At 36.1% G+C, this 24,949-nt stretch overlaps 1 protein-coding gene across 1 annotated transcript in view; it reads right to left on the bottom strand.

The window, feature by feature from the left end:
• CNGB3 (cyclic nucleotide gated channel subunit beta 3) overlaps positions 1 to 24,949 on the bottom strand; it is a gene marked incomplete at both ends in the record, with an annotated part of 137,551 nt that overhangs the window by 53,700 nt on the left and 58,902 nt on the right. The window contains one exon of the mRNA XM_084202296.1: positions 3,176 to 3,251. Within this exon, the coding sequence (XP_084058422.1) occupies positions 3,176 to 3,251 (76 nt within the window). The remainder of the gene's footprint in view (positions 1 to 3,175; positions 3,252 to 24,949) is intronic.

Below are 24,949 nucleotides of genomic sequence, written 5' to 3'. Positions count from 1 at the left end.
CAAGTACCTGAACAGAAGAGGGAGTCTGGAGTGAATTGAAGTTCCTTTTGAGCAGCCCTTCCTCTGCGGTGCTGCACTGCTTACTTGAGATACTTTCCAAAGCATCTAGGCTTTGAATATACTAAATATCAGTGAACATTATCATGGTAATCTCCCAGAAAGGAGTAGAAGCACAGTTCCAGCATGTATAGAAATACCTATGGGAGTTTTACTTTAGCTTTCTCATTCAAGTCCTACCAAGAGCAAAGCAATGTCAATATGTTCTTTAGTAAAAGCTGGATAAATGTGACTGTGATTCTAGAAAACATCTTTGAGACACTTGTTGATTTAGTAGAAGATCAAAACCCAAAATATTGGAAACAGTCAAGTTTCTAGTAAGGGAAAAATGTAAAGATGAGGACAGACTTCAGAGAAATACTAAAATGTAGTTGAAAAGAATGAAACTGGAATTATATGTCAGGAGGATGAAAGAAATTATAAACCAGAGAATGATAATGCAGTCACCAGCGAGCAGGTGGAGGCTGGATACGTCCTTCTAAAGAGCATAACCACCAACAGAGCTATTGAATAGCAGTGGGTAAAACAAGGGAAGCATTTGTATAGCCAGTCAATTATGGGACATGATAAATATGCAAGAAAATTATAGCAATTGGATTCAATATCACGGAGAACCTGTAATTAGGTGAATCACACTTTGTTAAGTACACAAAAAAAAAAATGCAGGGAATAAATTTAAAAAATGAATCCATTACGGAACAAACTGACTAAGCACAGAGATTTAATTACAGAGTGAAGTAATTATGCAGAGAATTAATCATAAAGCAAGTTAGTGGTAAAGAGGGCAACTGAGGAGGCAGAGATTGGGCAATGAGTAGCCAACAAAGATGTCAAAAGTACCAGGTGTTCCTGACTGACCTAAGTGGCCAAGTTTTAATCAAGCAGGCTCCAATGGTACCTCCTGCTGAATTCTCATGTGTGCTGGAAACATCGTGCTGCTTTGTGAAGTACATAGAGAAAGGGAGAAGGTAATGGCTGGTTTTGGGGATGCGAAAAGAAGGGGGTGAAGATAAGCTCTATTCAGTCTGTGATTTGTATTTAGCACTATGGAATTGCAAACTGATACTATGATTAAGGGTTTTTCTGGTCTATTTTATTTTGATTATACCAGAGAAAGCAATGAGAGGCCTTGGAAAGGCTTTTCTCTAACACATTTGAAGTTCTCCATTAAGCTGATCTGCCTTAACTAATGTTGTTTGAGCTCTGGCTGTACTCCAGATTTGTACATACAGCATAAAATGCTTTCTCTAGTCTCTCATCCTCTGCTTACCCACACAAATTCTCATTTTCTTCTTCCAGAAGATAACCACACCATTTTAGGTCTGACACAAAGTTCACAAAAATTTCCAGAAGTTTATCTCGACCCTCCTGTGAACTGCTTTAGATTAGCTTCCATTTTCTGTCCAGAGATAAAGGAGTTCCTTATTTGGCTCAGATGATAGGGACTTACATTCAGAGTGGTGAAAATCATAAGCTTCTTTTGAGGTGTGGTCCCAGTAGATTTTCTGGCTTGTATAGCCATTGTCTATCTAATTAATTAATACTTTTCATGTCTTGTCACAGCTGTTTGAAAATGAGATTTGAAGTACCTTCCAAAAGAATGGTAGATTTAAAAATACATCCAAAACACATGGACCCTAACACTGCTATTATAATTTCATGAAGTAACTAATAGTGTAGTTGCTACTACACCACCACTTATATTTTAGAAGGAAAAAAAGTAGTTTATTATGCCAAAATACATCTTAATGAATTATATTTATCTGTAAAACTAGATTAAGTTTTTAACGGAAACGTAAAGAGTTTCTGTACTGTTACTCCATTCTGTCATGGGGTAGTATCTGTGACTTAGTTTTGCTAAAAAAGCCAAATATCAAATTTAGTTTTTTCCATTGCTGCTACAGTTAATTCAGGTCAGACTTTGTTTTCTCTTAATTTCATGCTACAGCCATTATTTAACAAGACAATTGCATTAAATTGACTTTTTTAAAAGTTTCATTATATGAGGAAACAAACTGTGACACTTGCTATGATTACACAAACACAAGTCAGTTTTATGAAAGTTTCCTTACAATCTTTTTCCAGTTGCTTCACTCTTAGTTATTTTTTATCACAGAAAGCTGGAGATTCCTCAGTCTTTGCTTTGCTGCTTCAGTGAAATGAACAGGAGCATGAACTGCTCTCCTAAAGGAAAAGCATGAGGTGACAGGAAGACTGGACTCTGTTTTTCTCCAGAAGTGGAGGATGGAAAAGGAAAGGGCTGCACCACTGATGCTGAGGCAGGAGGGGGTATGGCCCAGCAGTAGTTGTTGCTTCACCCACCCTGAGCCTTTATTTTGGTAGCAGGTGTAAGCAGTCATTCAGGCTCTGGCATACACAAAAAAAGGCTTGGCTACTGGAGGTGGGGGAAGAGGGGGTCAGGATGGCCATGACCAGCAGCCTCTGGATCCAGAAACCGGCTGCTTAGGCAGGAAATTACCTCGTTTTACTGCCCTGAATTCTATGTTCCTGAGTACCAGTCCTGAATAGCTTCTAAACGGGGATGGAAAATATTTATAACAGCTTTACTTTTTTTTTTTTTTTTCCTGTGTTTTTTGTTTGTTTTTGTTTTGTTTTGTTTTCAGTTTGGAATGGCTGTTCAGGGAAATATTAGAATGTCAGATAGTTTAAAGACTGTCTTATCTTTTCTGGTACCTCTTATCTTTTCCAGTATCTCTTCTGGTGAGAAGAGTGACTAAAAGAGACATTAAAAATATGCTTTTTTTTTTTTTCTTAAGCCACTAAATACCTTTATTTTAAGATTTCTAAGGAGTCAAATTGCAGTAAGAGGAAATAGAGCTTCCTAGACTAGCTGATAAGAGGGGGCAAGCTCATGAAGGCAGTGTGTGCTTGAAGGCTTGTTGACCTTTGTTGTTGTTGGATACTGTTCCTATATTTGTAACAAATCATTGGCCTGGGGTCAATGACAATTCAGAGATCTTAATTTCTTCTACAAATAAAAAATAAGAGTTCCTGCCAGAGCACTAGGAAGAACAACAGTTTCATTTACAATCCTATAGAGTATACATATACTATGTCCAGATAATCTTTGAAAACTCATAAGTAGCTTATTACTGACCTTGTTGCTTTGGTTTAGGCTCTGCTTTATTATTGGCCTCTGCTTTCTGTGGCTCATTTGCTGTTTTATTTTCATCCTTAAAAAAATACACAAGATTAGAAACTGTAGATTGTCACTGTTGAGAATGATAAGGGTAGTTTGATGTCTGCAACATTTTTGTAGGAATTTGATTAGGCTGCCACACACGGACCATTGTTCCTGGATGTTCTATGTGTTTCCAGATGGATTTGCCCAAGGCCTTGTGATGGATGTTGAAATCAACCACTGATATCTTCACATCCTCGGTGCAAACCCAACTGCTTAGCTTAGAGTTTGCAGAGCTGTCTTGCTCAGTGCTGCCTCTCACAAGCCAACGTGCATCTCTGAGTTAGTCATGATCCTGCCTAAACCTTCTGCTGGGCTAACATACCTGGTATATTTTGAGCTACCTTACCACAATAACATATGAGATAGTATCAACTTTCACTGCAAAAAAGTTAACTTCCTCCCACTTTTGCTGACTTAGATCCATTAACCAAATCCTGGTGTACCTGTACCTTGACTCATCTCAGTTTTAACAGAGTGGCCTTTGGAGGAAGGAGTGAGATGCTCTTGGGGAGTCCCAGGCCTTCACAATACTATGTAACAGCATTGTGTTAATCAGGCCCATTGGCATTTGTTATCCCATATAGAATGAGTTTTCCTGGTGTGCAGTATGCTTATCAATAGAGAAGGGTGTTGGGTTGTACCAACATACGGAAAAATTATTTGACATTAGGATCTTTCAGATCTTCATGGACTTTTTTTTCCTTGTCTAGGTCAGTGACCTTTTTGTTTGTGTTTCTGAGAATAAATTGGTTTCTTTTTTATGGTTTTTTCCTATGAAAATATTTTTCCTGTCTGTTTTTATTCAAAGAACCAGGCACTGAAGTTCTTCTATACATATGTATAGAGAACTAAATTACAAATTTTATATATATATTTATATATAATATATTAAAATTCCAATCAAAGTCTGTGCATACTCAAGGTTTTTGCATGATATTTTGTTGTAAATATTGTTTTCTTTGTTTCAGGCTCCCTCCTAATAGCATAGGTACATAAATTAGTGCATTAATTAGTATACTAAGCATTTACCAGATATTATGTACTTTCTTCTCTTTTTTCTCTATTTTTTAGGCGGTATCTCCTTGCAGGCAGGAAATGTCTTAATCCTTAATCCATTCACGCACCTCCATTTTAGCAGTGTTTTGAAGAGTGTAGGCTGATGGTGATTCAACCTGAATGTTGCATTGATGTACAAAATTATTCTCACCAAAAGATTAATCTTTGTGTCCAGTGAAAACTAGATCTGTTTCACTAGAGCATTTTGCCAAGTGAGGTATCAGTCTGCGCAGAACTAACCTGTCAATATTCAGGAGTTTTCTTCTTTTAAAACATTATTTTATTGACACAAGAATACTGAAGTGTAAAAGCATGAACAATGCCTGTAGATCTGCAGTATATAAAGGTTATTGAACACAGACATTTTTGCCATTTTTTTAGACATTTTTACTGCCATTGGATGACAGCATGCATATGCCCACTTACTTAAAATTAATTTTATAATGGAGGGGTTTTGACTGTTTCAATAGGCATGAATGTTTAATAGCTCAGGCTGATACTAAAGAACCTTTGTCACTTCCATAATTATTTGGTGAAGCCATAAATTGTTGCCATTTTTTCTTGTAAAGTTTTGATTATGTCGAGTTGAAAAAAACAAAAATTTTTTTTGGAAATTATTGGGAAAAGATAAAAATGCCGAGGCAATTAGAGAAAAAGTACTTATCGTTTTACTTCTGTTTAAAATGTTTAATTAAGTAAATAGAAAAGAATGAATTAGCTTTTATGATGAAGAAATACTATACAAAAATATTGACTGTAGACTAACATGACTTTATTTTTCCAAGAGGATTTACATTATCAAAACCAAGCTGAAGAAAAGACTTCTTTAAAAAGCTACTAAATTACTTTGTCTTTCCAGTGTTTATCAGGAAGCAGGCTGATATATACCTGCATGACATTCTAATATTCAGAAAGGACACACTGACATTTCCTGCCAGAAGGAAACAGGATGCATAAAATATATCATCATATGTAAAGCAGCAGTGCCTGTATCTCTAATTCTCCATTTGCAATGTTGATCACGACCTCTCATAAGCCTGTACTATTTCAGGTTAGCCCAATTCAGAAAGCAGTTTTAAAAAGGAGAAAATTATATTTTCTTCATAAAGAAAAGATGGTAGGGTGGTGGAGAATAAAAACATTTAGTTCATTTTTCTGAATAAAGATTGATACCATATTCAGTAAGTATATTTGAAATTCTAACCTTTGGTATTTACTTACATAAATACCTTCTAAACAAAAAGATAATATTAATGAGTCTATAACAGACAAGAAAATCCATACCTGGCCTGTCGGTGCCTTTGGTGGTGGAGGGGCACCTTCATTCTTGCAATCTGCTATCTCAGGTGCTAATTTTGGTCTAGAAAATACTGATTTTAGTTTTCTAAACATCTTGCCTCTTCAGCTCCCCTGAAGCCTCTGTGACTCTTTTACCATGAACAGGTTTATAGCACATGTTTCCTTGCCATCAGTAATCAAGCCAATTAGACAGTTAATCAGGTTTAGGTCTGATTAGTGCCTTAGAGAAATTTCTTGCACAGTCTATTTCAGTGACATTTTTTTGGTCAACGTTAGCAATTTTTCTTTTTATCTTGTAGAATAAGTTATTTGTAAATTATTTTTAGTCTTAACAGTTGCACCATATACAGTTCTACTTTTCATGCAAAAAGTCAAAGGAGAGGGATTTTTTTTTCTTTTTAGAATAAACCAGTGTCTAATCTTTTATGTATTGAATATTAAGCATTTAATTTATGTTTAGAGATAAGGTTTTAAGTTGTTGGCATATCTGTAGTTTGACCAGGAAATTAAGATATTTAACTACTAAGTAACCAACAATACAATACCTGATGCCTCAAAAGGTTTAATTTCTTTGCAGTCCTGAACTTATTTTTAAGTGAATGACAATAAAATGTCTTCTCTTGGCAACTTTATACCTTGTCTTGTTCTTCTTATTTGAAAACATGGGAAAAAATTGTCCTTAATTTTCTAATGTGTTCACAGGCAATACAATTTTTGGTGTCTTAGTTAGAATTTTGATAAGAATAAGAGTTAGGTGAGTGAACATCCTATAAATTAGTGAAACAGTTTATTACTGGGACATGATATTGAGATTCTATAGGCTTTGGGTGATCCTATATAAATCAGATATTGTTTAGTTTATAGGTAAATTCAGTTTCAAGTATCTCTAATGCCATGTAGATGAAGCTCCTGTTGGCAAGGATCTTTAAAAATTAATTGCCTCTTTTTATCCTTAATTTCACTTCAAGTATTACTAATCTATGCCTTCACTTTGAGCTTTGAATTTGAGCTAACAGCTAACAATTGATTTATGCGGATCATCAAGGCATCAAGAAGTACAGAAACCTACTCCTCTGAGCTATCCCTTAAATGACATATTTAGCAATTACATTGAAGTATTGAAAATGTCCCTCCTTGGGGTTTGTCATCTGGCAAGGATGGTTTTTAATCCTTATTCTAACATAGTAGTAACCTTAAGAATGAACCTACAATACTCATTAATTTGCAAGTTTTTTCCTTCCAAACCTTGTAATAGTTGGCCAGACTTCAGTTTTGTAACTGGGAACCTCCCCCTGGGCATGATTACTTCATAGTTGTTAGATACAGCAAGAGCTTAGAACCTCCCCTTTTTATTAGCCTCTATGGCCTGATTTACTTTAAAGCAATGCAATTCTTGCTAATCTTTCACATTGTTTTTAAAATTAGTGTTTGAGTGAGTAAATTATTAGTTAATATCTAAAGTATCTTCACTTATTTATGCAGGTCTGGACAATAGGTAGCTTCTTTTCTTCTGGATGTAAATTTTTATATCACCTCAAAACAGAAGAATCTTAGACAACAAGTTAGTTTTTAATTTCTTTTGTGAAATTTCAGTGGATTAAATTGATCAGTTAAGGTAGCTTTAAACAATAGCCACATCCAAACCCTATTTGAATACTGAGCCTATTTGAGAGTAACCATTTTCTCATTAAAAAAAATTCTAAATTTCTAAAATCTTTTACAACAGGTAGTTTTGTTCCTTGTTAAATAAAAATGGTAAAGTTCTGTGTAAAAAAACATAATGGAATGAAAATATGTAGCATTCATATGTAATCTCTCATAAGTAAGTATGTATCTCTCAAGAATTTCTGCCAGATTATGCCCAGTCATCTTTTTAAAAACTTGAAGCAATATGTTTAAGTGTTTTTTGGTAAATATAGTGTTTATGCCAGTATATAATTTATAATTAAGAGGCATGAAAAAGGGATGTAGCAGACATTAAAAGGAAAGTGCCATTGGGAATATGTGCATACCATGGATGTCCACAGTTATATTTGCTTAGTCTGTGACTAATTAAAGGAATGTCCAAAACCCCTTCATATGATCTGATTTTGTAAAGAATAAGCAGATAACAACAAAACTTGTAGTTTGATACCAATAGAGGTACAAATTCATGTCTGAACCCTAATAAAATGACTGATCTGCTTCAATGTATCTATTTTCTTCTATGTGAAATGGCTATTTAGGTATTTTTACCACATTTTGAACATACTAAAAACACATTAGGGAATTGAACACTCTGATGCACCGTTAAGTAAGAAGATTAAGAGTGCAGCAGAAAAGAAGATAGACTGTGTGCAGTTAGCTTCTTAGCTACATTGGCTTTGGCCAGGGCTTACTAGGTGCTGTATTTATGGTAAACACCAGAGGTACTGAGATTTCAAACCTCTCTCATATATTCTCTAGCTACAGGATGACTATATCCTATATCAGTTATTGATCTCTTTTTTTTTTTTTTATTCAAGGAAACATTTGTCTTCCAGTAAAAAATGTGACATATGCATTGGCTTTTCAAACTTTTCATAAGATTCTTATTCAAAGGATTTTATTTTTAATCTTGAAGAGTGCAATACTTAAATAATAAGAATGTGCAAAAGGAAGTGTGACTTCTTTTTCTGAGTAATTAGGAGAGTTGCTAACAGGAAGAGATTCCTTTTTTTTCAGGACTATTTTATGAAGTGGTTTGGTTTGGTTTTTATCAGTCTTTTTTTGCCTGGAACTTGCAATAAAATGTTTGAAAGCACTGTGAGCACAGATTTAACTCTCAGTGTAGTTAATAGGCACAGACTGAATTCCTGGGACTGATTTTCATTCCTCCAAAGGTAGTGTCAGTTGCTGCATTTGTTTGAATGTACAGATCAATAGATATCACTTGGAATATTTATTTTGTATTAAGTCATGTGTAACATTTAAAAAAGATCAATGCCTGGGTTCCACTTCTGTTCAGATATTCTCTAGATGCAAAAAGTAGTGTGCAGATGTTTTGCGTAGGTATTTTTCTTCAGTTTATCTTTGTGATTTAAGGATCTTGACAGCTAAGAGTAGCACATCTTTCTTTAGAGCTCTGTAATAGTAGTCAGACAAAAGCACTTTTCATAATTTTTGCTTCTTCACAGTGTAATATTTGAAAATTTTCACTATTTTTGTGGATTAATGAAAATTATAACAGTAATTTATCTGTCTTCCTTAATGCTGAGGTTTTTCTTAACATACTTTGTTTATTTTTTCCTCAGATTAAAATTGTTTTTGGAGCCCAGATTATTCATATCTACTTATTGTCTTCTTTTTTAAAGGGAGGTGATAATATCTTCTAACTAACTCTACCTTAATAAAGAAAATGAATTCATGCTTTCAACGGAAATCTATTTCCTTAGGAATATTATCACAGTCATGGCTAGATGTATGCATTACAACTTTAGTATTCACTGAGGTATCTAAAGAAATTACAAAGATTTCTTACATGATCATTCCTTCACCATTTTAATATATCTAATTTTGCATTGATTGATAAGGCTTTTCATATGTTGCAGTTTATATGCTGCCACAAATCTTCTGGATCCTAAGTTTGAGACAGTAACAAGTCTTATGGTCTGGAGGAATCTGAAAATTTGTAATAATCTTGATTGTTTGCGCTTCAAGGAATGCAGACTTTCCTTTTAATTTCAGTTTTATTTGTAAGATCCAATCCTAGGATTTATTCAGCTTACAACAAAAAAGAGATCGGAGCAGTTCTTTGGCAATATGCTGAAAAGAGACAAAATGTTGCTATTCCATATTCCTTTTCACAGTCCACTATATAAAATTGCTTAGTTAAGTTGAGAGCCATATCCTAAAGGCTCATTTTCTAGAGCCTGCACCAGATCCTGGCTAGCTTTGAGTATGATCACAGAATCATGCTGTAATGTGATGTGTGGGTTGTAGGAGGTGACAAAATGGACTGTCAGCCAGCCAAAGTTATAATGGCTGATGCCACTTTTTGCTAGTGACCTCTTTTGATGTAAGTGACATGGGAGTTAAAGGAGTGGGATTTAAGACAGAAGAAAAACGCAAACTGCTTTATGTTTAGTTATGATATTCATCTGCAGGCATAATAAAAGCTGAGGAAAGGTTTTTGTCTACTAGTAGAAGGTACACTTTCCCTAGCATGTCTGGCTTTTTTTCTTATTTTTTCCCCTATCTTTTTGGTATCTCTTTTTTTCCTCAGAGCAAAAAAAAAAAAAACAAAACCAAAATCTCAGGCACCATAAATAGATGTTTATGTCTGTATTTCTTACATGTCCTTATGGGCAGAATTTCTTTAGTAACATCATTGTCACTGCCTAAAATGTGACTCATCACATGAGAAAGCTTTATCTGCTAAGCTAGAGCTCAAAAGCGTCTCAGTTAAATGAGTATTCAAAATTAGTCTCTGAACCTAGAGCCAAAAAGGGGCAGACCCTCCAGGAAGGGAGCTGCAAAAACTACTTGGAGGATTCTCAGTCTGGGCTACATCACTGAAAGAATGTCCTGCAGCCCCTCCACAAAGACCACATAGTCTCAAACCAGCAAGTTAGGGTCTCCTCAAGTACCTTCATGGGTATACAGTACTTGTTTGGGATGTGAAAGAAGTCACTCTTGTGTCAGAAGCAAACAAAACCTAAAAAAGAGTGGCCTCATGCCACATTCAGCCATTTAGTAACCTCATACTGCTGAGGCCATAGTCCCCTTTCTTTTCCTATTTTTCATCTCCATGAAAAACAATAGATTGCTATAAAAGGAAATAAATTTTCTGTCACAACATTTAGATGGGAAATTGCCTGTATGTGGTCTGCTGGATATTTCCCAGGGGAAACCCTCTGTGTGTAAGGCACTTCAAGGGAAAGTGAAGTAGTTCAAAATATGAAGTTCAAGTGCTAGAGTTTTTAAAAATATGCTTGTGCTGGTTAAAAACCCAGTAGGAACTTTTGACCCACTCAAGCTGCTCCCCTTTCCTCCCATCCAATAGTGGATGAAACACTTTGAGAGAGTAGAAGATGGAATCACAATCTGCTAATAAATTATATATAACCATGTCTGCTATAACCATGACAATGGGAATAAAAGAGTGTACAAAAGTGAAAGTCTTTTACCCACAAAAGGGTATTTACCACAAAACAAACAAAATCACCTGCTGAAGACAGTGCCTGGTGTGGTTTTCCCAAAGGCAAAAATGAAGACTGACCTCTGCTGAAACCATGCCATGATGTTATAGGTACAGAATTAAACAGTGCTAGAAACTGTACAAGAAACTCTTGTCTCTCAAAAAAAAAACGTGAGATGAGCTTAATCATTCTGTACTCTTAAATTTTTTTGGTGAATGCATACTGCATCTGTTTACAGTAGGGAAGTTGACAAGGGCTCCTTTGCAGAATGTCTTCAGCAGGAAGCCCCAGGAGGAAAGCAGGGAGGGGACACAACCTTTTCCTTTGAAAGGTCTGACTCCTGGACTGGAGCCTGCATTTCAGTGTGGAGCTGCATGGACTGCCTTTGCGCCAAATTTAAAAACTTTTACTGAAAACTAATGGTCAAGTAGTTTTTTTCCTGCCTGAAGGGTATTTACATCAAGAGTTAGAAAACTGAGTCACTTTGTAAAAATTATTTTCCCTCAAATGCTAGTAGGAGCAGTAGGATCTCTAAACTGTGCAAGCACACACTAAAGTAATAGGCTGTTCAAAATTTCAGTAAAATGTCAAGACTCCCAAAAAATGTGTTTCTGCTGCTTTGTTTTCAAGCCTTATAAAATAGGCTTGAAATAAGAATCTGGAATGGTTCTTATTGTTAAAAAAATTGATATTGTGTTGTTGGTTTCAGAACCACTGCTTTATGTGTATCTTTAAACTCAAAAGAAAAATGCAAGGGTTATTCTCTAGTAACTATATTTATGTATTAAACTATGATTTCACACCAGACTAGCAGGTTATCATTTGCTTCTCTTATGTAGAATACCATGGATAGCAAGGGGGTAGAGTGATAGAAAAGAATTTCATTCCCTTAAATAAAACTCTAAGAAAACATTGGGTGAGTTTGTCTTTCACATGTGTGAGTGTATCAGGAAAAGGAAACTTCATTGTACATTAGAAGAAGAGATACTCTTGAACACCTGGACCTCAAATTTTAATAGGTTTTAAGTCTAAATCCTTCATTTTGGAATTCAGAACCATCTAATATGAGGTGAAAAGGAGCCCCCATTAAAAAAAGATTTTTTTTCTTTAAAAAATCACAACACAAACCAAAAAATTTACAGCCAACAAACTGACCAACAGAACACAAAGAACAAATCCAACTAATGAAAAAAGTGTCTTCTGCTCAGGATACTTGCAGTACTCACTCTTGGTGCCAGGTTTCTGTCCAATACCATCTCAACATTTTGCAATTATATTCTCTTATAGGAGTAAAGCGGGGGTGGGGAGAAAGAGAGAAGGAAAGAGTTTCTTACACTGAAAATTATCTGAAGGTGATCAGGATAGAATTGCAATTTCATGTTCAATATCTGTAGGCTTTTGAAAATTTCCTTTCTAATAAAAATGAGAATTTTAAGAAACAGAAGCAAATGTGATAACTTAAGTGATGCAGTCCCCCTATATTTTTTTTTCTTAAGACTACTTCTCAATTTAGTTATTAGAGCTTGACATACTTTCTTGAAGAGGGACTGTGGAGATGATACCATGGCTTGATTTAGATGAAAAAGGACCCAGAGGTGTAAGACAGGTATCTGTGGGGAAGAGCAGAAATAAGTGTGGGGGGGAAAACATTTGTGGCCACTGTACCATCTTGCAAACAAATGATCACTGTGGGGAGGGGAGGATTAGAGGTTATACACTTAGAGTCTTTCATGCTAGCCATGTTAACACTTGAGTATGCTAACACTTCTATCTGAGGGAAATAGAAATAGAAATTTGGTTATAAATTGCATCTCTTCTGGAAAGCTGAAATTCATTGTGCTATCAAAAGAAGAAAAATTCTCAGAAGTGTGTAATGAATTCCTCTAAAAGCATCATATTTTCTATGTACCCTCAGAGCATCCTATTCCCACTGCAGTGGTGCTAAGCCTTCTGTTTCTGCTAACATAAATATTTAAAGCATGCCACCAACACAAGCTACCTCATCTAGTCAACAACATGGTAACAAACTGCAAACTGGGTACTGCAAAAACAGTGCCTTAGCAGAGAAAAAGCCTAAGTGCCTTAAACATGGAGGTAGTTTGATATAATAGATAAAGCATTGAACTGGGACTAACCCCAGTTTCAGTCAGTCCATCAAACATTTGCATTTTTCTTTTGTGCACTTTCCCCTCCTTAAAAGTAATTACTGTGTGAAGAGGCTTTCCCTGTCGCGCAGAGATCAAGACTAATAGGGTTTTTTTTAAATTCTAGCCCTTTTTTTACAACTTTTAGAGTTGTCATGATTGACAAATAAGTTGTTTGGATGGGGAAACCTCTGGTGGAAGGAATAGGAGTTTTTCTTATTTTTAATTAATTATTAATGGTACTTAACATTGCAGTTTCCTCTGATGAGATAGTGCATTATGAAAACATTCACATTAGGAAATATTAACTCTTTGTGGAAGTATCTTGGCTCAGAAAAGTAGTGTCTGACATAATTAAACTGTTCCAAGTGCTGTACAGGCTTCTGCTTTCTCTTTTCATCTTCTTTTAAAAGGGGGCAATGAGAATAATTTAATGCAATTATCTAGTGAATTCTATCATGAGCTTAAATCCAGGACCTGTCTTTGGTTCTGACCTCTGACAACAAGGGGTTCATATTCACAGTTCCCAATCTTTTGTAATACTAAGCTGACCTTTGGTAAAGATGAAAATAACTATCCTCAACATCTGCTGTTGAATCAGTATAGCTGTATCTATTATAACTCAGAGATTAGAAGGAGAGCCAGAGGAAGTGTCAGCCCTGCACTTCCATCATTTGGGAAGCATAGAGCAGACTGATAACTTCCCCTGTAAAGATGGGAAATTTTATATAAATAATTTCATTTCCACTTACTGAATAAAATACATAAAACTTGTAGGAGTGAAAATCAAATGGAAATATCTTTTAATAAGCCTTGAATCTAGAGTAATCATGACCTGACTGGCCTGCAGTTCAAGAGGGTCTGGTGTTAATGATGGACTTGATTTAGCAACTCATTTGATTCAGTGCTAAAAGGCAGAAAAGCAATGACTCCATAAGCAAGCCCGACTCCATTTCTAGTTTCTCCTGCACCTCTCTTTTGCAAGTATAACATTGATTATACTTCTGGTAAAATGTGATCAGCTCCAAGAGAAGCAGTAGAGGCTAGTGTTGCTAGAGACACTCCCATCATACAGTGAGATAGATTTGAAAAGGGCATTGAATGACAAAAAATAAAGTCCTTTATTGGCTTGGTCGACCTATTCTATTCATGTTATGTTTGCAGGAAGGGGTTTACTTATGAAGAATGCATATTCCCATTTTACTAATGTGTTTTGGAGGGAATGTGGATGAAAAGGTGTTCTTTATTTGCAAATTTTAAATTGATACATTGTTACTTGCACATCCTTTCCTAATGAAATATAATTAATCAAATTTTGACACTTCCATCCTACAGATAAGAAAATCCTACATCTATTGGGGCCTGCTAGCCTTAACAATATTTTAAAACTTACATGATTTCTCTTTATTTTAGTTCATTATCTCTTTAACCTCAATATTTCCACCTCTCCCCAAAAGCATCTTTCATTAGTTTTAGTGTTACCTCTTCACAGCTGTCAGATGATTTAAAGAGAAGGGTGGCTTAGCTTTCTTTAACTCAATGTGCTGAAGTAAGCTTGCACCCATTTGAAACACCAGTCTGTCTCCTGTGTTCCTATGTACCACTGGAAAGGTTCTTGTGGGTGTACAACAGTTGTGAAAGAGTTATTTGCACAAGTGATTTTTCTACTTGTCATCATCTGTCACACTTCCGGATTCTGTTCTCCTGGGATATGTGCATATGGATAATTTAAAAAAAGCTGAATTCCTTCACTGAAGTTGTAAATATAAAAAAAAAAAAGAAAGATGTAATTTATTTTCTGTTTAAAGTTCAACATGCCCATAAGTCTTTGAAAAACTGTGTCTTAAATGTTAGGAGTTATACATGAACATTCTTAGACTGCAGTAGTGTGTGGACAGGAACCTAGATAAAGAGATTCTAAAGGTGATATACATGCTTGATGGTAAAATGCAGTAAAATATTTGCTTTTCTAAGTCACTAGTACTTCTATTTAAGGAGTAAAAAAGCACTTTTAAAGAACACCTGAAGAATTTAAAGGAATAAAATAGAGCACGTCTTTTCTCCCCTCCTGCATTAGACTTTGCTAATATATTTGATATCAGGTTTAAGCTTGTTCTTGGAAAAATGAAAGTTCTTGCAGTTTAGGCAAATAGATTTATTTAGTATTTAAAAGCTCAATCAGTGCTGTACAAGCTGGAAAGAAGCCATTTCCTTTCTGTTATAGATTTAGCTTGGTTATGACTCTTACTGCTACAAAACTGCCATTTCTTATTCAGATAAAATATGACTTTTTTTCTCTCCCCAGCCATTAATCAAAAGCACTAGTAAGTTCATGATTAAGCAGTTTATGAAGAGCAGTAAATTTTATCAAGGAGAGAGAAGATTTATATTTCTCTTTAAAATTATAGTTTTTCTAGTTATAAAACAGCAGACCAGTAGTTTCTTTTCCTTCAGATGAAATCCTGGAAAAGTTCTTAGTTATAACTTTCCTGTTTGTTTATAAATCTCTGTTTGGTCTTCTAGACCTCATATTTTTAAGAGCACCTGACTGATAGAGAAGGACTAGAAACTGTGAGCTCCAGGGCAATCCCATTCTTCTACTTCCTTCATGTGAGTGCATAAGAAGAACAAGGAGGATGGTATCTACTCATACCTCCCATGTCTTTTGCATCCTCAGCACCTTTGTATTGTGAGAAACATTTCTTCATTAAATTACCAAAACTTCCTCTCTTTTCACCTCCAACTTAATGTCAACCCAGAAAACCCGAGTCATGCCATCAGCCATACAGTTATTAATTTTTACTTGCATAATGATCTGTATTTTCTTTTTCTTTCTTTCTTTCTTTCTTTCTTTCTTTCTTTCTTTCTTTCTTTCTTTCTTTCTTTCTTTCTTTCTTTCTTTCTTTCTTTCTTTCTTTCTTTCTTTCTTTCTTTCTTTCTTTCTTTCTTTCTTTCTTTCTTTCTTTCTTTCTTTCTTTCTTTCTTTCTTTCTTTCTTTCTTTCTTTCTTTCTTTCTTTCTTTCTTTCTTTCTTTCTTTCTTTTTCTCTTTCTTTCTTTCTTTCTTTCTTTCTTTCTTTCTTTCTTTCTTTCTTTCTTTCTTTCTTTCTTTCTTTCTTTCTTTCTTTCTTTCTTTTTCTCTTTCTTTCTTTCTTTCTTTCTTTCTTTCTTTCTTTTTCTCTTTCTTTCTTTCTTTCTTTCTTTCTTTCTTTCTTTCTTTCTTTCTTTCTTTTTCTCTTTCTTTCTTTCTTTCTTTCTTTCTTTCTTTCTTTCTTTCTTTCTTTCTTTTCTCTTTCTTTCTTTCTTTCTTTCTTTCTTTCTTTCTTTCTTTCTTTCTTTCTTTCTTTCTTTCTTTCTTTTTCTCTTTCTTTCTTTCTTTCTTTCTTTCTTTCTTTCTTTCTTTCTTTCTTTCTTTCTTTTTCTCTTTCTTTCTTTCTTTCTTTCTTTCTTTCTTTCTTCTTTCTTTCTTTCTTTCTTTCTTTCTTTCTCTTTCTTTCTTTCTTTCTTTCTTTCTTTCTTTCTTTCTTTCTTTCTTTCTTTCTTTCTTTCTTTCTCATTTTCGTTTTATAAAATGTCTCCTCAGTCTTCTGATTTCCCTCTTCACCTTGTTTAAAATCCATAAACATTATATTTTTAGGTATTTCATGTTGGTTCCTACCATGCCAGTGCCAGAGAATCCTGAGATTCAGGATCACTTTGTTGAGACCACTAGACCTGCTCCTCCTGTCAGACCTCCAATGCTGTGTCCTGCTTAAAAATCACACCAGGTGTTACAGCAGATCTCCTTCACCAGCTTCTTAAGTCTAATTTATTTTCTGTTAATCTTTTATAACCTTTTTACTTTTGGTCAGCCAAATCTGTCAGAGAGAAAGCAACCTGTACAAGCTGATGGTTGTGTTTTTTTTGGATATCCACTGGTGGTCTATTAGGAAGAGCAGCAGAAATTTCTGATAGTAAGTGGAGCTTCTTGCACTGCTAATACACAAAGCAAATCACAGTCAGTGCTCTTCAGATAGGTTTTTGGATAAGTTTATTTAGACCATGCAGGATAAGTTTATTTAGACCATTCAAGGGATGAAAATGGTCTTGTGGACAGATATGTTTTTTCTGATAATTGAGGAAAACTGGTTTGCAGACCATGAGTTGAAAAGTCCTGCTATTTAATAATACACACATTGAGCAGTTTTGAAGGTAGTGCTACAGCCCCAGCAAAAAGACTGAGTGCATCCTTTCCATGTCAGTAATTTAGAGCGCTCTATTCTTTGATTAAGAGCTAAGTATTTGATCTGCAAAGGGGTTTCATTGCTTACCTCCCTTTTAGGTCAATAAATACTGAATGGCTATTAGAGTCTAAGGCACACAGACATGCCTTTCATGATTGTAATCCTGAATGTTTAGGGACCAGATCTGCTGAATTTACAACCAAATGCTACAGATTGAGAGCTTCCTGCTGCAGCCTCTACTCTCCTGCTGAGTACTACTTAAAACTCTTCTTGTATTAATTTATTCTAGTAGGCAATGTTGCATGAGAAGGCACCTCTTTGTCACCAAGGTCTCACCTCTTTATTAAAGTTTATGGGTATTAATTGCAGTCTTCTGGAAATTAATCAAACTTCATCTTAGGCACTAGTAAAACTTTGGGTTTACACTCTCCCATCTCAAGGTTTTTCTAAAAAGCTGTGCAGCCTGTAGTTAAATTATAGCTTTGTCCTGCTCTTTTTTACAAATAACCAATCTCTGTTTTCAGCACTGGTCCTGCTTTAGTGGTGTCCTCAAGCACAAGTGATGAGAAAATTGTCAGATAATTGCACCACTGTCAGCTGGACAAGAAAATATTTTTTTCATATACCCTCAGCTGTCTGTATTTTGATAGACAAAAAGTAGTAAAAAATCCCAAACATTTTCTCTGTGTAAATAGGATCCTGGACTAACAGAAGAAGCAGCCTGTTTGTTAAGATAATGTAATGTCTTTACAGTTTCTTTTAACATAGACTGAAAATTATATTTTGTGGTTTCTGTATGAAAAAATGTATTTCATACAGAATATGTAAACATTTCAATATAGATGTTTCTAAAGTTTTTTTTTAATAGGAGCAAGCACGTTTTGCTGTACTGCTATGTAACACAAAAATATGAGATATGTCCTACAAGATGAGCTACACAGGGGAGTTTATGCATCCCCATTAAATTCAGCAGCCTAATTGCATGCAAAGCTAAAAATGGCTTTGAGATGCTTACTGCCTACAGAATCTGACAGGAAACTGTTCTTAATAGAAAATACAATAACCACAGCCACCTACTATGCCTTAGCCTTTGGTAAATATCAGGCTCCAAATAATCAGTCACTTTCTTGCCAACTGTTTTTGTTTTATTAATTGTTTCTTAATCTGATTTTATATTTTATTTGCTCTATTTATATTGATTTTCTCTTGGTCATACACCAATGAGTTTAAAAATAAAAAAGGGGAAATGATTTTTATTTGACCATAAACATTGTATTAAAAAAAACCTGTATGGTCATCTAAATGTAACATGCTTATTCTCATGTCTTTACTTTGTCTTCAAGTGCAGAGACTGAGATTCTGAGATTCATCCCAACTATCTGAAGGGGGAGCAGTAGGCCTCCTGAAGGGAGATTAGTCTCCTTTGTGCCTTTCTTCTCACAGTATTGTGAAAGGCATCAGCACAAATGAATTCTTGAGTTGGACAATGCAGATGAGTGTCTGACATGGTCTCTTAGAGGTCTTGTAGCAAAGCCACAAGAATTTAAATATAGAGATTTCTTCTCTAACAGATGGGCACATTTTGCTCAGTGATGCATATTAACTCTATAATGTCGTAGCACAGAAGGCATGATACTGCAGTAGCACTCAAGGATGAGAGTGTCCTTCTCTATTTCTGTCTCATCTTGGAAGACACACAGCTTTTCTGTGCTCTGGACTGAGTCACCAAGTCCTGCTCTTAGCATAATTCGCATTGTAGAGTTCTCCTGCATCACCTTTTTATGTCTTTTCCTCTCTGTGAAATGGAGGGCCACAGCTTCTCTTCAATATTTTGCTATTTTTGCAAAGATAATTCAAAGAATAACTTGGAGGAGGGGTTAGGGTGAGGGGTCTGTGTTTTTCCTGTACTTTCATTTGTTAAAAGATGGGCTGCTAATCATAGAATCACAGAATGGCCTGGGTTGGAAGGAAAAGTAATGATCATATAATTCCAATTCCCTGCCATGGACAGGGACATCTTCCACTAGGCCAGCTTGCTCAAAGTCCCCTCCAGCTTGGTCTTAAACACTTCCAGGAATGGGGCATCCACAGCATCTCTGGTCAACTTGTTCCAGAGTTCCATCCCTCTGACCATTTTCATGGCTCTCATCTGGACTTGCTGCAGCCAGTCCACATCCTGCTGGTCACATTTCTTTTGGTGCAGGGTACAGCTGGCTTTCTGGGCTCAAGCATGTGATGCCAAGGCATGTCAAGCTTCTACTCAACCAACACCTCCCAGTCCTTTTGCCAAGGTCTGATCTCATTCCTCATCCAACCTGTATTTGTGATCGGGATTGCCTCAATCCAGGTGCAAGACCTGGCATTTGGTCTTGTTGAACTTCATTGGATTTTCACAGGCCCACATCTCAAGCCTGTCAAAGTCCTCTGGATGCATCCCTTTCTTCCGGGGTTTTGATCTCACCTCTCAGCTTGGTGTTTTTGGCAAACTTGCTGAGGGTGCATTGAATCCCACTGACTGTGTTTCTGACATAGATGTTGTAGGTCCCAACACCAATCCTTGAGGAATGTCACTTTTGGGACAAAAGGGTTAAAAGTGAAGAGGATGGTGAAGAGGATACTAGATTTGCTTGAATGGCCTTGCAGCTGGGAATGCCAAAGCATGGAGAATAAGGGTGTGGGAAAGCCCGTATTTTATGCCTATTGCCGTTTCTCCTCTGTTCTGAGAAGTGGAATTTCTCGTAGAGATAATGTAGGTGTTCTGAGAGACTTGGAGGCACTCTCATGGGCATGCTTGAGCTCTCTATTCTGGGAGGAAGAAGGACGAAGAAGATCAAAGCTCAGAGATCATAAAAAGCACAGGAGAGGTCACAGAATGTTGGCAAATTATGAGTGCGTAGGCCCTTGATAAACTGGTGTGAAGAGCAGCCCCTCCTTTTGCTAGGATGGACTAAGCCTGGTGGGACCTGCATTCCCTCTTGTGTGTCTGCCTGGCTGCTGCTTAAGGAGCCTCTGGTTAACAAGCTAAGGAAATAAATGTACTGTTTACATTTCAGCTGTGATTTTGTGGTTGTTGTGGCTTCCTGCTTGTCAACTCACACAGCCATTCATCACCAATCTCTGCTTGGACATTGAGCTCTTGAACACAACTCTTTGAAAGTGACTATCCAGTCAGTTCCTTATCCACCAGCTGGTCCTTATCCATAAAATGCAAATTCAAGTTTTTCCAGTTTAGAGAAAAGAAAATTTGACACTGTAGGACGGCGTCAAATTCTTTACACAAGTCCGGGTGGATGACATCCATTGCTTTTCCCTTATCCACCAAATCCACAGCCCCATCATAGAATGCCACTAAATTTGTCAGGAACAATTTTCCCTTAGAGATGCTGTCAACAGTCACTCCTTATTTCCCATCTGCCTTGCCATAGTTTCAAGGACAGTCTGTTCCATAAACTTGGTGGACATGGAGGTTAGACTGACCAACCTGTAGTTCCCTGGGTCTTCCTTTCCTAATGTAGACAAGAAAAAAATCCAAAAATGGCTGCTAACTTTGGATGTTAGATTGATCTAAAGAATTATTATACTCTGGATACCAGGCATGGTTACTGGGTACATGCAATACAAATGGGTGGAAAATTTTGGATAATGATCTATCAGGAAACTTGTTAAAACTGAATTTTAGTGCTTCAAGGAGGTGGATCTAGTCCATGTTATCATGGCAACTCTGTGGCTTAGGATCGAGATCCCATTAGATGATCAAGTTTGCTGGTCTTGCATTGTAGTCATATGGAAGGATTGAGGCTATTTCTGGGACACTATCTCTCCTTGCTCCTATTAGGAACTGACATACATCCTTGTTACTTTCTCAGGTGCAGAAGTCAGGACAGCTTGGTGTGGGAAGGGTAACAGACAGTGTCATGCCATCTTAGATGGCTGCCTCTTTTGCTTATGTTGCTCTCAATTGGCTGCCAGCTTTAGACTTCCAAAATATTATTGTCTGTGACCAGAGCTAAAAACATCCCCATAATATGCAGGCTGTGAATGTTATGTCACTTATCTTCTCATTTGACCAGCTACTCAAAAGCCACAATATCTTTTAACAGACCCACACTTCCTAACACCAATGTGCCAAATATGCACTGGAAACTGAAAACTACCTAAAATCCTTATGATCCGAAAGTGCAGAGCTCAGTTTATGATCCGACAAATATAAAGGAGATTATGATTTTACAGGATGTACAAATGTTTATTCCACTTCTGAATAGACAAATTAAACATGGTGTCTGCTAAAAAGAGTTAATGGCATAAAAAGTAGTGAAAGGGGTAGGGTAATTTTATAAATTCAAGAAATAGGCACATATGTGAAAAAATTAATGAAGTGTTCTCACTTGAATTTAACAGACTTAGCTGAAGAGAATATCTTATGTTCCATGCCTGAGTTGATCACAGTACAAATGATTAAAAGGGGAATGGAAGTAGCAATTAAATAAGCTATTGGAAATGAGACTGCAAAGACTGGAAGAGCTAAGAGGCTCTTTGGATGCTCAGTATAAAAAACAATCTAAGACAAGAGAGCAATTTTCACAGAATTTTGAAGGTAAAAATAATGAGACATTTATATATAGTGAAGAGAGAATTTTCTATAGAGAAAGTTCCATAGAAAACATGATGATTCTGCATGGAGATAACATGATGATTCTACATGGCTGCACTTTAGGACAAACAGGTAAATGTGACTCATGATACATAGAGTGACAGATACATATGACAGATACAGATGCCATGAGGTCTGCTAGTAAGAAAAAGAGGAATAACTTTCTTCATCTTTTCACTCGCTTACAATGGCATCTTAATCCTGGAATGCATCTTAAATTTAAAAACCATCTCTCCATTTCTGCTGTGGTTTAAACCCATGGTGAGTGGGCTCTCACACTGTTTTGGAGTTTGTTTGATTGTTCAGTTAATGTCTTCCTGGGAAAAAAAAACAAATTAAACATATAAAACACTTTATTTCTCTGTGGATTATGTTTCATTCTATGAAGTCATAAACTCAGGAGTGGTGGCTCTTCTCTGTTCTATATAATTTTTCTCTTGGTGTTTTTACTGACTAGAAGTATGACTGTGTGTATATATTTTTAATGCTTTCCAATAATCCCTTAGGATTTGTGAATCAAGGACTCTACTGTATCTGTGATGAGAATTTGTACTTGGATAGGAACATAAGTTTTGTAATGCCTTGGGATAAGAATTTTTATATAGCATTTCTTCATATACTTTTTTATTCAAGAGAAAAAGTTTTAAATTACTTGAAAGATATTTTGAGAAGAAAATCATTAAACAAGATACATAGTTTTCTAGAGAAACTGACAATAAGGAGAGGGAAAAAATTGCTGCATTTTTGAAAGCGAGATAATGGAGCAGTTACTGAGCTATAAACAGAAGTAGGCTCAAATATATTAGGGACTTAAACAATGCGTATTTCAAAACTACCTAATTCAATTTTCAACTATGCAACCTATCACTCAAATTATACCTATTGTGAAGGAAAAAAGTTCTTGCCTTCAAATCCGCAAAGAGTGAAAAATTTCAAAATGAAAATCTCAGTGGATTTGTGTTTCTGCAACATTTCTTTCCATTTCTGCAACATTTTCACCATTTATTGGTGTAGAACATTTTCAATACTCTCCAGTTTAAAAAAGGTTCACAAGAGGTTAATAGGAGTTCTTAGTAGAAGGACCCATTTAGGAATGGATCAATTCTTAGCCATTGTCCTGAGACAGAAGAGTTGTTTGAATGAAGAACCACATCATTAAGTCTGTCCTTGTCAAGTCCATTTTATTTATCGTTAAGGCTACTGTCAGATACATAAGCTTTCACATGCCCTATATATTGAGTGCTATATTTTCAGTGGTTTATATCTGCCAACAAAGCATCATTGAGTGCTGAATTTCTTTCCTTTTTGATTGAACTTGGATGTTGGTGTGTCTCAATTCAGTTTCAAATTAGACTTTTTTGGCTATTCTTTTCAATAAGAAACAATGAAAATATATTAATTTGAACAAATATTTTGTAGAACTCTTCATTATTACTACGCCACAAATTTGAAGAGACAAGCCTGGTCATCTCCCATCTTTGCTGCATCTCAAGGGGCTCGTAGACTTCCTAGTTTATGGGCAGCACAAACCTGTTGAAACTTGCAATGGCACAAAATCAGAATTAGGCTGTAATAAAGCAGTGCAGGAGGGAAAAAAGGCTCTGAAGAAATAAAACCTGTGCCTTTTAAGAGAATTTTTACCTTTGCCTTGAAGCAGGTTCTGATATAAGTATGCCTGCCTTGCAGGTATCGGCGAGGAGGAATTCATTGCTGTGACTTCTCCCAAATCCATAGGATGGCTGAGCTAGATTGGAAGAGGTGCCACAGCTGAGGACAGATGGCAGGAAGCTGAGCCTTGTCTGACCAGCCCCACTGGTGCTGCTCTGCAGTCTCAGGTCTGGGGAGAGCAGGGGGAGCTGCTGGGAGACCCTGTGCAGCTCTGCACAGCTGTACGTGTGCTGCAGGGCAGGAGGTGGCGGGCAGCACATCTGAGAATTCTGAGTGCTTTGAAACTCCTGCCATGGGGCTGCTGCTCACATCAGCTTCAAGAACAGGCATTCTAACACAGGGAGGGTGAAAGCTTCAGCTTTAGCTGGCTTTTGGACGGGCAAAATACCTCTGGGACAGACATTTAAGGAACTCAGGACTTCTAGGACAGCAACATGACCAATTTAAAATGATGGTGAAAGCATAGCAAGAATGAATCTTCCTTGGGACCTCAAGGAAGAGAACTGGATTAGACATAGTGTGGAATTTTCCACAGGAAAGCCTTTTTACATGGGAATGTGTTGCTTCAAGAAAACTGACCTTTTTCTGGAAAAACACATGGAGAATCTGACAGGAAATATTATTTAATCAAGGGATGATTTTTTTAATTAAAAAAAGAGTAGTAGGGAGACCTGACAAAGAGGTTATGTCAGGATCAATTTCATATTTTCTTTCAAGTGGTTTAAACTCCTTGAGTTATGATATGGAATTTTAAGGAAAGTGGCTTCAACCATAGAACTTGAATTGATTAAGAGATGATGGAAGTACGAAATATGTGCCAGGTGACCATTAGACATGCTCATGGATAAGGTGGATAATACTTTATGTAAGAATAGCTTTTTAGTGCTCCTCTCTCCACAGGTATAAAAATTCTTGATGTGTTCTATTCTATTTCTAATACTGAAAAATAATGTTTTGATTTTTTTTCTGAAGGTATCACTCACTGTGAAATTAAATAATAATAGTTCTACATACAATCTTTTCTAGCTAACTCCTGTAGTCCTTTCATTTTTGAGCCTCACTACTTTCTTGGAAAGTTGTTATTTATTCTGCTTATAAATGATTTTGTGTTTGCCAATGTAAGCATAAAAGAGTCCAAGTCTGAGCTAAGAAATAAAAATGAATTGTGTATCTCTACCTCTCAGGATATGTCCAAAGACAGTAAATTAGCTAATTGCTAAAAGCTTCTTTCAGAGCTCTGCAGCCTCCAAACTTACAATAAAACCCCAAGGCAATCTCAGGTCAAATAAATAATACTGCAAACATAGCATTTCCATTGTTCTGCTTTAATTTAAGGCTTAGGTTACACAGACCATTGCATTAAGCTGTTAGAACATCATGAAAAGTTTTCCCAGAATCAGAAGAAGAAAGTACTTTAAGGGGATGATAAACAGTGCTTTGTTGGGATTTACAGGATATACTCATTCAGAATTTCTGTAATTTTGCAGTT

This window comes from Fringilla coelebs, assembly GCF_963513975.1.
Source record: "Fringilla coelebs genome assembly, chromosome: 1".
Classification (NCBI taxonomy): domain Eukaryota; kingdom Metazoa; phylum Chordata; class Aves; order Passeriformes; family Fringillidae; genus Fringilla; species Fringilla coelebs.
Note: the sequence above shows the minus strand (reverse complement) of the source record. Positions and strands in the feature narration are given on the sequence as shown.